The sequence below is a fragment of the Gymnodraco acuticeps genome, unplaced genomic scaffold (genome assembly GCF_902827175.1).
Source record: "Gymnodraco acuticeps unplaced genomic scaffold, fGymAcu1.1, whole genome shotgun sequence".
NCBI classification, from domain to species: domain Eukaryota; kingdom Metazoa; phylum Chordata; class Actinopteri; order Perciformes; family Bathydraconidae; genus Gymnodraco; species Gymnodraco acuticeps.
In genome coordinates, this window is record NW_022991443.1 from 1,595,812 (window position 1) to 1,608,982 (window position 13,171).

General features: G+C 39.5%; 1 protein-coding gene across 12 annotated transcripts in view; it reads left to right on the forward strand.

The window, feature by feature from the left end:
* The window catches only part of ralgapb (Ral GTPase activating protein non-catalytic subunit beta), a 29,381-nt gene that overhangs the window by 3,416 nt on the left and 12,794 nt on the right, over positions 1 to 13,171 (forward strand). For 2 of the 12 annotated variants that reach the window (XM_034196387.1, XM_034196388.1), the window contains exons 3-18: positions 2,129 to 2,331; positions 2,961 to 3,127; positions 3,868 to 4,054; positions 4,216 to 4,347; positions 4,635 to 4,813; positions 5,594 to 5,662; positions 6,056 to 6,207; positions 6,913 to 7,153; positions 7,720 to 7,755; positions 8,564 to 8,765; positions 9,319 to 9,486; positions 9,607 to 9,721; positions 10,162 to 10,309; positions 10,799 to 10,863; positions 10,949 to 11,093; positions 12,226 to 12,356. In XM_034196387.1, coding sequence (XP_034052278.1) covers positions 2,129 to 2,331; positions 2,961 to 3,127; positions 3,868 to 4,054; positions 4,216 to 4,347; positions 4,635 to 4,813; positions 5,594 to 5,662; positions 6,056 to 6,207; positions 6,913 to 7,153; positions 7,720 to 7,755; positions 8,564 to 8,765; positions 9,319 to 9,486; positions 9,607 to 9,721; positions 10,162 to 10,309; positions 10,799 to 10,863; positions 10,949 to 11,093; positions 12,226 to 12,356 — 2,340 coding nt within the window. The remainder of the gene's footprint in view (positions 1 to 2,128; positions 2,332 to 2,960; positions 3,128 to 3,867; positions 4,055 to 4,215; positions 4,348 to 4,634; positions 4,814 to 5,593; positions 5,663 to 6,055; positions 6,208 to 6,912; positions 7,154 to 7,719; positions 7,756 to 8,563; positions 8,766 to 9,318; positions 9,487 to 9,606; positions 9,722 to 10,161; positions 10,310 to 10,798; positions 10,864 to 10,948; positions 11,094 to 12,225; positions 12,357 to 13,171) is intronic. The other 10 variants (XM_034196398.1, XM_034196393.1, XM_034196390.1 and 7 more) reach the window with 6 other exon arrangements.

Sequence of the window (13,171 nt, forward strand, 5' to 3'; positions counted from 1 at the left end):
ATACAAAAAAAGCTCTCTGCGAGCAAGTGAACTGCAGAGCTTACAGCAAGCCAGCATAATGATATTATTATGACAGCAAGCATGTGTCAGGAAGGGATTTGAGAGGAGCTGTGTTTGGGTTCAAAACAATATTTCTCAGGCGCATCGTAAGTCTGAAGTGTTGCTGTTGCTTTTGAAGTTCACTTCATGTTCAGGATAATGCTTAGATTAGCCTTCCTGCCACTGCTGATCCAAGCTGTCTCTGCCTGAGTATTATCTGAAGACTGTAGTAAGTTATACAGAGTATTGCAGGAAACTGTCAAGGGAGAGCTGTAATGCAGGTTTTAATGTAGCTGTAATATGCAGGTAGTAGTAGAACCTTTATTTATCCAGGAACAAATAAACTTGGATTCAGTTTCTGCAGGTCATTTGACATTTAGACATTTGGAGCTGTATCACTTGCAAGAAAACACCTTTGTTGGATTTACAACAATGTTGTTCTGGTCTGTTTCTGATTTGGCAGGAAACTAAAACACATATGGTTTGGAGAGGCGGTGAATTGTTATTGCTGTCAATCATCATCTTGCCCTAAACCTTTGACCGTTCTTGTTTTGAGACAATACATCAGATGTGCTAAACTCCTCATGGTAACTCTCTCAGTGCAGACTGACATAGAAACCATTTTGTTGAAAATGAATGGCAGCACTTGACACCAGTGTTCCCCTATATATAAATAATAATAAGTGCCGACCCTTTTTGATTTTTGATTGTTTGTTATGTGGATTTGTGGATTTGTGTTACCGTATGTTCAAAAAGGTGTATTTTGCTAAATCTTGAGACATTGCCACTGTATGTAATAGGCAGGCCATCGGGAGGACCGGGAGGTTTCCCGATGGCCTGGCTTGTTAAGTGGCCTGCTGGTCTTGCGATTTAAAAAAAAATTATGTATGTATATATATGAATATATATATATATATATATATATATATATGAATGAATGAGAATGAGAGTGACAGACAGACAGACAGACAGACAGACATACAGACATTTTTTTGTTGTTAGCATCTGGTTAGCTAGCTGCTCTAAAAGACATAAGGAGCTGTTTCAACAACAAGGTGGAGGGAGAGTCCTCTGCTGTCAGACTGAGATAGATTAACAGCTCAGGTGAGGTTAGGGACTCTTGAGTGTTTAGATAGTTAATTTTAGTCTAAGTTCTCTCAGTGGGTCTCAAACAACTATGTGTTTACAAATTATGTAAACACATATTTCCAAGGCACTCCTTTATAATTATTAGGATAAATAAAAACAGGTTTGAAATCATTCCAATGTATACTATAGTCTATGGGACAGTAAACCAAAAATATCATTTAAAGTTGGAGAGATACAAAAATATGCATGAATAAATGTTAAGGTAAAATAAGATAAAAGAACAACAAAAATAAAATAAGTTATATTTATTTGTTATTGGCTATGGTAGGTTATTGGTTATGTTCACATACTTATTTGATTATTAAAATGTAAACCAATCTTTTTCATATGGGTGTTTTAGAGTTGTACCCCTTAGATCAGGTGATTGTGTGCTCAAAGTGCACCAGATTGAAGCATTTTACTTTAACATTTTCAAACAAATCTTCCCGGGGGGCATACCCCCGGACCCCCCTAGAGGATGTGACGTCCACCCTCCAATTAAAACATGTTCATACAATACTGAATACATTTGAAGCCATTTTGACGTATATTACCTATGTCAATAAGTTTCTGTTTTTGTAGTGTATTTGTCTTTTGTAGAGATTTTTCATTTATTCTTTATATATAAAATCTCGCCTAGGGCAGCAAATTGGCTAAAACCGGCCCTGGTGCTAGGCCTCAAGAGCCTTTCTTGTGCTGGCACAAATCGGCGGGGCGCACTTCGCACGCACTAAAAAATGATTATAAACACATTATGCTGGGCCCACGTGCCTTAGCACCGCTGCTATGACTCCATCCTAGGGGAAACACTGGACACTATTGAAATATGTTTCGGGAGCTGTTATTGCCTCTGTGTATATACAGGACTCCTTGAAAGCATTTTACTACAGGGAAAAAGCTACAAAACAACCAATAACTTGAAACGTTCACTTAACTGAATGAAAAACGGTTTTGTTCCCAGGTGAAATGGACCATGGAGGTGTTGTGTTATGGCCTCACCCTCCCCCTGGAGGGAGACACCGTGAAGCTGTGTGTGGATGTGTACACAGACTGGATGATGGCCCTGGTGTCGCCCAGGGACTCCATGCCTACGCCGGTTGTCAAGGAGCCCAACATGTACGTCCAGACCATCCTCAAACACCTCTACAACGTCTTTGTGCCAAGGTAGGTTCACAGATGAGTGAAATTAAACGTATACTTTTGTTTTTGCACTATCTGTCTTAAACATATGTGGGAGTACTTATTTATTGATAGTTAGGGATGCACTGATTGCACATTTCTCAGCCTATACCAGTATTTAAATTACAACTTTGGCGGATGCTGATGTTTAATTTTTCTATTTTGTTTTTATTATTCCTTTTGGTGCCTGGGAAACAAAGAAGTCTGTATTATATTATTTCTTCCCGTAATTTATTCCAACTAATCACAGGACACATAATAATAACTTTCCGGCTAAATATGACAAACTCACAATTGTCCGATTGTCTCGTTTCCATCATTATCTATTACCTTTCCTTTTTATGCTAAAAAAACATATTGAATATCATTAAATTGCCATTCATTCAATTAAATTGTTAAATAATACATATTCTGAACAAGGGCATGAAGAATAAAAGTAACCCTAACCATTACTTAGACTGTGCTTTCAATGTTAGTGTCAACACAAACAAAGGCACTAAAAAGACAGTGGCCATTCTCCCTTGTATGAACCAACCAAATGCAATTTTACATAATTTTTTTGTGTGCTCGCCTGTCCCTCTAATTCCCTCCCTTATTTCCCACTCTCCCTCCAGGCCTGAGCAGCATAGTCTGAACCACATCAGGCTCTGCCAGCAGGTTCTGACGGCAGTTCAGAAGTTGGCACGTGAGTCTGTTTCCATGGTGAGGGAAACCTGGGAGGTGCTATTGCTCTTCCTGCTTCGCATCAACGACACATTACTTGCCGCGCCAACGGTTGGAGGTATGTCCATCCCTGTCATTCACTAACTACTCTGCTGTATTCACATAGTTTTAAGTAAGGGATAATGTGCAGGGAGGGATTAATGACTGGCTCGCTACTCATCATTCCGCTCATTACACGGCTACTTACTTTCAATGTCAGAAAGGACATCTTTTGTAAGTTTGGGAGACTTTGTTTCACAAACATTGGATATTGAATATGGAGTTCCGCAAGGAAGCATTCTGGGTCCTATTCTTTTTTTCATTATACATGCTCCCTCTACATAATAATCCATTATAATGTATAATATAACTGTTACGCTAATGACACACAATTGCATTAAACACTGGAAGAGCACATACCGTGTTCCTTTTGGTGTTTACTTCCTGTTTGTTCTGTTGACGTCTAGAGCTCTGTGTCTTTAACCCCTTTCCTTCTCTTGCTGTCTCTTCTTCTCTTTTCCTCACAGAGGACAGTTTAGCCATCATGAATACAAAGTTTTGTGTTTTAAAAAATCAACAGTGTTTTCTGATGGAGTTAAACTAATGGGTTTTGTTGGGCCACAGCTGATTGACGGGACGTCCTTCTGCAAATTGATATAACTGCACATAGTCCCATGGTCAAAGCGTCATGAGCAACGTTCTGCTATAGAAAAAGAGCAGGCCGCTGAATGTCCAAATTGTCTAATCAGAATCAATTATTCAACTAAGCTGTGTGCTAATAATGATGACTTACATCAATAATCTCCTTGTATCAATCAGTTGGCGTTGCTGAGAAACTGGCAGAGAAACTGATGGCGGTGCTGTTCGAGGTGTGGCTACTGGCGTGCGCTCGCTGCTTTCCCACGCCGCCATATTGGAAGACAGCGAAGGAAATGCTGGCCAACTGGAGACACCACCCCCCGGTTGTAGAGCAGTGGAGCAGAGTGGCCTGTGCCCTCACCTCCAGGTTAGATAGCCATCAACTTAAACTAGGTTTTAGAGCCGGAAATGGTTTCATACAGTTTGTTCCTGAAAAGGAGTTCTGTTTGTGACCAATAATTAAATAAAAAAAGTGTCCTTAGCTCTGTGTGATAATCTGCATATTCCTGTATCATTTCTTCTACCCAGGCTCTTGCGCTTTACACATGGACCATCCTTCCCGCCCTTTAAAGTTCCCGATGAAGATGCCAGCCTGATCCCTTTAGAGATGGACAACGACTGTGTGGCCCAGACGTGGTACCGCTTCCTCCACATGCTAAGGTGCTAAAATAGGAATAGAATAGATCATTAGTGTCCACCACCAGAAATGTCAATCACAAGAAACAACAGCATAAAAAGCAGACAGCAGTTGGCAATAAAAAGGTCACTATCTTGAGTTAAGTTGAAGGTGGGAGCTATTAGCCAAGATTTATGTCAATAGTTTTACTTACATTTGGGAGATATGTTTTCAGTAGTTTAGGGAATACTTTTTTAAATGTCCAATGAGCTTTAGCAGCTGTCTGTTAGCTTTTTCTTTCTCCTTGAATTTCCTTTTGTTTTGTTTCCAGCAACCCAGTGGACCTGAGCAACCCTGCAATAGTGAGCACCACTCCGAAGTTTCAGGAACAGTTTCTAAACTCCAGCGGCATCCCTCATGAAGTGGTGCTGCATCCGTGTTTGAAACAGCTGCCCCAGATCTTCTTCAGGGCCATGAGGGGCATCAGCTGCTTAGTGGATGCATTCTTAGGTAAAGACTTTCGAATGAAAAGCTCAGTCATGGGACAGTCAAGCTGTGATTTGTGCACCTTCTTTCTAAGGCACTACAAACCATGTTAAGATTAAGATTTGTTTATGTGTTCATCCTAACTTCATGCAAAATACTCATACTTTAACAAAAACATCAAGTAGACGCATTTTTTTATGATTACTACCTATTTTAAAATTGATTAAAAAAATGTTTCATACTGTAACAAAGTCAATAATGTCAATCATGGCTGGACGGTAGGGCTGCACAAACAATCTAAAATGTATCCAAATTGACATTTTGACTTAGCAATAAACAATATCTCAGTACGTTGTTTAATACAACTAAAATATTATTTTAAATGTAAGTCCAAACTACAAAATACATTCTATGGACTTCATAAAAAAAATCTTATTTTGGAAAAAAGCCCCATGTGATAATTTTAATGGATCTTTTAATGATGTTGTGAATTATATTCCATAAGTGATCAATCTAATAATATGGCTTATCGCAATATCAGTGAAACTAAGTAAAAGTCAAAAGATAAGTTATTTTTTTCCCAAATCATGCAGCCCTACTGGACAGTAACAAATTACACACAAAATCAAAAAGAAAAATAGATTTAATACATTGACAGCTATTTATTTTCTTTTAACAGCTTTACTCCTTTCTAGTTTTTACACCTGGCAGTACTCCCAAGTAAAATCCTAATGGAGGAAGTCCGTCGGTATTACATGTTTAAAGATTTGAAAAGAAAATGTGATTTTTCTCCTCACACTGTAGGTGTCTCTGTTGAAAAGAAAGATGTACGGGAGAGGGTGTTCACTTTTTCTCCAGTGCTGCACTCTCATGGTACCCACATCAGTTGATACATCATATAATGAGATGGGCATATGATGGAGTCTATTACCGGTGGTGCTGGTATTAACAACTCAAATGAAATGTTCCTGGCATTCGGATTAACTTACAAGATCATCAACAAGGGGCAAAAAGTCAATCAAATGGATGGATGTCAATGATTTCTGATTTGCATCTAACCATTGTCTTGCATGTCAACCAATGAGTTCTGTCTTTGATCGGTCATAACATTTGAAATAGGTCAAATGGCTTTAAATGATTTATTTTAACAAGTTCTGTCCACCGAACAAGTGGAAGTATTGCTAATCAGAAATCTTTTTAACTCCCTGCTTTGGAGGGAAAAACCGGAACTTGATATCCCAGCTGATTTTTACTTCCTGTCCACAGGTATATCACGTCCCAGATCTGACAGTGCCCCGCCCACCCCGGTCAACAGAATGAGCATGTCTCCGCCCCCCTCCATCACCAACACCACACCCCCCCACAGCCGCAAGCAACGGCATACAGTGGTCACCAAAACCACGAGCAAGAGTTCAACGGTAAGTTTCTGTTATTCTTGTGACATAATTCATGGTTGATCTACAGACAGATCTACTAGACGCACTACGCTAGTGTGTTTGCTTTGTCAGGTTTACATATTTTTACATATTTGTTTTAAAGAAATACATTTAAATAGATGAGAAAAAGGCTACAACACATGTCAATTGGTCTAAAGTCCACAACGTGTTGGGAACATACTCATAATCAGGATTTGTTTATAGAAACATAATTAGAAAAATGCTGTTATTTAAATGTCATTTCTGAAAAACGGACATAACTTTGATATTACACTTGTTATCAGTTTACAGATCGTAATACTTGATTGTGCTGTGATGGTGTTCTTTAATGAAAACTAATGATATCAAATGAATCACTAAAGTATGCTTTACCTGTTGTACTACCTTGATTTGTTTATAAAGGCCGTCATCATTTCAGGTGTTAATTATAAAAATAAATCTCAACTTTTTATCATACAATATGTAGTCTTTGTAATATGACGATATTAGAAATATTAGAAATTCCAAATATAAAGAAAAAACAGCCAAACCCTTTACCCCAACCCCAACCGAACCCATTCTTCAGATTAGTGCCAAAGAAAGCCCAGACAACTTTTCCACCAAAGGAAATAAAAAATGTCAGTAGCAGGCACAACTGAGCTAATCTTTTTTGTAGCCTAATCAAATGTCCCTTCCCCCCCCCTGCAGGGCAGTGGCAGTCAACCAACCAAAGGGTCCCAGCAGCAGCAGCAGCAGCAGCAGCAGACGTCCTCCTCCCCGACGCTGCTCTCCAGCCCCAACCAGAGCAGCTGGGAGTCTCGGCCCCTGCCCGCCCCGGCACGTCCCAAAGTCAACAGCATCCTCAACCTGTTCGGCCAGTGGCTCTTCGACGCGGCCCTGGTCCACTGTAAGCTCCACAGCGGCCTCAGCAGAGACCCCAGCATGACCGGTAAGAAGCCAGCCCATGTTAATAGCGTTACATTAATGCATGGGCAGGTGGGTGTCTCGTCGCTGTTCATTAGTACATGTTTCTGTGGAGTTATATTCGTTTTTTAAGTGTCTGTTTTTTCTTTTTCTTTTTCTTACTGTATGGCGTTGGGATATCCTATCCTATTTGTTTTTCTTTCTCACCATTGGCCTCACAGTGGCCTAGTATGAGATTTCCATCTGATTCTGATCCATTTACATCCACCGACTATTTAAACCTGGCTTATATAGATTATAACCATATGCTAATGACTTTTTACTGTTATTTTATTGGTAAAATCGTTGCTACAGGATCAATCTCAGCCCGTACATACATTGCATTTGAATAGAAATTTGGCTTTTATTGGCTCCATTTATTTTTCTCTTTTTGGTGTCCTGCATGTGTCTACCATGTCTGATTAAGAGTTGTAATAGGTCAAAAGTCATGTATTGAGGAGAAAAACACAATTCATGCGTGATATGAATTCACCCCAAAATATTGGATATGCTTTGATTTTGTGTCTCTCCACTATTTCTGTTATCTTGCAGCCTCTTTTATCCAAATTCTCCTTTCTTATAAATCTTGTAAGTAGGAACGGCAGCTCTTTTTTTTTCCTCACTTGATTTGCGTTTCGTTGACAGTTCTTCCTGCTTTTCAGTTAAGTTCCTCATGATCCATCGCCATTATCGCCCATTGTTTTCCGTTCCCACTGCTTGTCATATATATATCTATATATATATATATATATAAACGTTTCACCAGCGTTATCTCAGCGTTTCTCCAAAGGTGATGGAATGGGTTTCACCAACTGACCACTTGTCTCAACCATAACAACGTTGCCAGTTTGTGACAACGCCATCATGTTTTTTTCTCATTTTTATTTGTTTTGTGTCACACTAATCCTTATTATTTAGTGTCAGACCCTCCTCAGGTTCAGCATTTATTTGATGTCATTTTTCCTTTTTGTATTGTCACTTGAGTTATGATTTTATCGGTTTGGTGCCTCAATGCATGAAGTGAATGATCTGTACCTGAGTCATCAAATTGCAACAGCGAGGGAAGCTGACACAGGGATTTAGCTTTTTGTGGCCTTGCAATTTTATTTGTATTTTTATGACCAGCATGTTACACTTGGTCATACTTTGTGCCAGCAATAGGTGGTAAGCTCTTTGTGTCAGAGTTCCCTTTTGAATGCTTTCAAATGAAGTGACTGGTTCTCTCTTGTGATAGCAATTGAAATGTCTGCTTTTTCTTCATTTTACCTTTTTTTTTTATTGTATTGTGCGTAAAGTAGCTACATGTTTGCCTTGTTTCTCATACATGCATGTGTGCTAATGACCACATTTACAATTCAGGGTCCTTTCATGCTCTCTTTCTCATCACTTTATACAGCGATAGCCACTCAAGTAGGTCTGGAGCTGAGAAGGAAGGGTTCCCAAATGTCCACCGACTCCATGGTGTCCAACCCCATGTTCGATGCCAACGAGTTCCCAGAGAGCTACGAGGCGGGGCGGGCGGAGGCCTGCGGGACGCTCTGCCGCATCTTCTGTAGCAAGAAGACCGGAGAAGACATTCTGCCCGTTTACCTGTCCAGGTAACCTAGACAATTAGTTTTATAATAGAATACAGTAGAGACTTTATACAAATGTGTTACAGCAGCATACTAACAAGGCACTGCACATTACTACACTATAATAAAATGAAATGTAACAATAAATATAGAAATATCAACAGTAGAAATATAAATATCTATGGTATTTGTGGAATATAAAATATACAGAATAATTTAGAATAAACTGTAATAGACCAATGTTTTACTAAGAATAAATATATAAAGAGATTATACAAGTGTGAACGTAGAATATAAAAAAAATATATTAAAACTGCAATCCAATCCAATGAGTATAGTTTCAGTGCAATATGTACAAATTGTTTTAGGCTTATTGAAAGGGGAAAACAGACATTTTAATTAAAAAACCTTTACATGAAATACTGCATATACTTGCATATTTCTTCTGTGCAAGTTGCAATTTTTCTTTTTTTAATATGCCACATTTTCTTTTAAACTAGTTTCAGCATGGGATTAGTGCCTTTTCAACTGCTAAGATATTAAACTGCAAAACTATACTCCTCCTGTTTTCATGCAGGTTCTACATGGTCCTGATTCAGGGTCTCCAGATCTCAGATTTTATCTGCAGACCAGTTCTGGCTTCTATCATCCTCAACTCTTCGTCTCTGTTCTGCACCGACCTGAAAGGCATCAACGTGCTGGTGCCCTACTTTATAGCTGCCCTGGAGACTATTGTACCAGACAGGTCAGACTGGTTTTTCTTTCATGTAATAAGCATATTTTATTTACTATGTAACTGTATGACGTTTGGAGAATATTGTCTTAAGTTTCTTGAAGCCCATGATATTTGTTTTGCTGTTGACAGGGAGCTGTCCAAATTCAAGATGTACGTAAATCCCACCGACCTGCGGAGAGCCTCCATCAACATCCTGCTTACCATGCTGTCTTTGCCGCATCATTTTGGCAACATCAAATCAGAGGTACGGCTTTAGTTTCTGTACATTTGAGTTAATTCATTAGTTAATTGAAGCATTTATTGTCATTGCCTTCGCTTATTTAATCTTTGTTGAAACATTTTCTGCACCATAAAGCCACTTGTAGTCCGATTTCTACTAGGGGTGCATGATTTGGAAACAGGACTCTGCAAGTGTAATATGATTTGCAATATAGAACAGATTTATAATTTTTGATTCATAAATCTCATTATCATTGAAAAATATATTTTTAAATGATCAGATTTTCTTTTTATAGAGGATCTGTACTAAACAAATATGTTTTGTTAAGTTTGTAGAAAATGCGATTTGATATTAACACATATTTAGCCAAATATTGTGCTGACTGCGGCTTGAATAATGCACATGTCCATATTGCAAATTCATTGTGCAGCTTTATTCCCTACTATGTTGATTTTGTGCTTCAGGTTCTGTTGGAAGGAAAGTTCAACGAGGAGGATGGGTGGCCACATGACCAGCCCGTGTCTTTCCTGTCCCTGAGGCTGCGTCTCGTCAACGTCCTCATAGGAGCCCTTCAGACTGAGACGGACCCCACCAACACACAGCTCATCCTGGGTATCTGATCTACTTATTTTGCTTCTACTTGTTCTTATTTTGAATGACTTAATGGACGTCTTTGTTTTAGGGGGTAAATGTTTAGATTTCCAGTCCCTGCAGAGAACATGCCACAGTGTCCCTGTAGTGAGCCAAAGGACATGTGACTTAGAACTGTGTTAACATTAGGGCTGCACGATTCGGGAAAATTGCGATTTATTTTGAGTGATATAGAAATTGTGATATGTTTCACCATATTGGAGGGATTGATCATTTTTGCATATTCTCATTATAATTGAAATGTTATCAAAGCAATCGAGGTGTGATTATTTGTTAAGAGGATCTGTACCAAAAATGTTTTCTTGAATCTGTAGAAAACGATTTGTAGGCCAGAATTTCTCTGCAGCACTACAATACATTATTCAAAATGGTATTTTAACAAGTCCATCTTTTTCAGTAAATGAATGGCCTTTTACTCTATGCACTGTTTAATAATTTACCTCCCCTCAGGTGCAATGCTAAACATTGTTCAAGACTCAGCACTGCTGGAGTCAATAGGTGCACAGACTGAAACGGTAAGGCTCGGATGAACGATTAACTTTTTATAACGTCAGAAGCAGCGTCGGGGACTTGAAGATGGCTGTGTTTTTGTGCTGACAGGGGAGCATAGACGGGAGCCACATGGCGGTGAGGAGTCACAGTCACAGCCGCACCAACAGCGGCATCAGCTTCAACAGCGGGGGGAGCACGGAGGCCACCAGCCCCGACTCTGAGAGACCTGGCCAGGCCCTGCTGCGAGACTACGGTAAGACACGCAGCCACTAAACTAATATCCTTCCTCCTGCTCGCTGAATTAACCCTTTAGGCAGATGGCGCATAACTGGAGGCTGGAATATTATGTGATTGTTATCGGTACCTGCTTGTTTTTCCCTGCAAAACATGTTAACACATTTGTTCCTCATAGCTAACGTGGTTAAAGTGGTATGCAGAGTTAAGAAGCGTTGGGTAAAATGTCTCTGTAGGTAATACCAAAGTGATTTGCCGTGATGCTGTGCTGTTTTGCAGATTCTTTTGAGCTAAATGCATTTTTTTGTCTCTGAGTGATGGGAGGATTTTCTCGTTTTCTTCCGTAGGGCTGAGTGATGTTTGACTAAAGAATATGTTTTTTTTTTTTTTTGCTCTTATTGCATTTTTTCCCACAACTTGTTACTGAACACTGCTGATCATGGGCGACTGTCCAGCAGGAAGCGGGTGGGGGGTTTCCTGTTGTTCCTGTCTCATTGTTATTTCTGAGGCCCGGTGCAGGACAGGAAGCAGCAAGACTTGAGAGAGGGAGGGGGTTTGAAGACAACTGCAGCCAATTCAGCATGATTTGGGATTCTTTTGCTCAACAAACAATAACAAAAATGAAGCCAGATGTAAATCTTACACAGGTTTTATACAGAAGCCTCACGCAATTACATTTCAAAGCATCACCATCACCAATAGTTACTGTGGAGGTTATGGAAAGAGATCATTCTACTTGTGTCACATCCTTTACTTAAGGCTGTGTAACGTCCAGTGGTTGATCCTTTTTGATTGTTATTATTTTTTTTAACTATTTTGAATGAGCCCTTTTATGCTTTTGGGGGGGTTTTCCCTTTCCTGTAGTGCGTTCGCATGTACTTTATTAATAAAGTCAGTTTTGGAAGAATATATCACACACAAAGTTTATGATTCTTTTAAAGTCAAAACTTGATCGCTCAGCCCTAATTCTCAGCGTTTTATCTACCTGTATTTTTGTATGTGCTTTAAACTCTACTCCTAATGCATGTTTAAAAAATGAATACCAAGGCATTTTTTTGCTGTTGTCCTGTTTGCCTCAAACTGCGTTGCCTGACTCTTGCTTTGCTCTACTCTTCGCGGTGTTTGGTATTTCCGGGTGTTATATGGTCTAGCTCTTGCAGATACGGCGGCGGGCCTGCTGGTGCGCAGCATCCACCTGGTCACCCAGAGACTCAACTCCCAGTGGAGGCAGGACATGAGCATCTCACTGGCTGCACTGGAGCTGCTGGCGGGGCTAGCCAAGGTAAAGGCACAACATCAGTACACTGCAGTGTAACAATCACGCATCCCGATGCATCCCGATGCATAACAATGCGTTGCATCCTCAATTTTCTATATTACTGCACATGGCTTCTTTTTCATCAATGAATACATGCAGTAAATACATATGAACTCCCTTTTTATTATTTAGAAAGTGCTTCAGAAATCAATAACATAAATGTATTGACATTCATTTATAAACCAAAATAAATGAATTGTATAGGTCTAGCCTCCCTATATCTGTGTGTGAAGTTGTTCCATCCTCAAAAAATAATGCTTCTGCAGTTTAGCTGCAGCTTCTAGCAACGGTCTTCTGTTAAAAAAAGGACACTGAATGTCCTGAATGTGGCATCACACACAGGACTTGAGTCTGAACACAGCAGACAACAGGAGTATTTACAACAGCATATAAAAACAAAAATAGTGCATGTGGATGTGGGTGCACACTTACATTCTCTGTTTTACTGTTACATAAATCCCATGATTGTAGGGGATTAAGTTAGCTTCATCATATCTCAATTAGTGAATAATAAAGTTTCTATCGGGTCACTCTCAGCCTGTCACTCATTATTTTCAGGGAGGGGGCGGGGTTTGGAGGAACGGAGGAGACGGCGATCGTGGAAGCTTTCCTCCTGCCTTCACAAACTTTACACATGGCCCCCCTTGGCATAGGCAGTATAGGCGAATGCTAAGGGCGCATCAACCCATCGGGGGCACCAAAAACTGGGGTGAAAAAAAGTTAGAAATTAAAGAATTCTTTTTTTTTAAATTTATTTCATAACAAAACAAAATATCTTA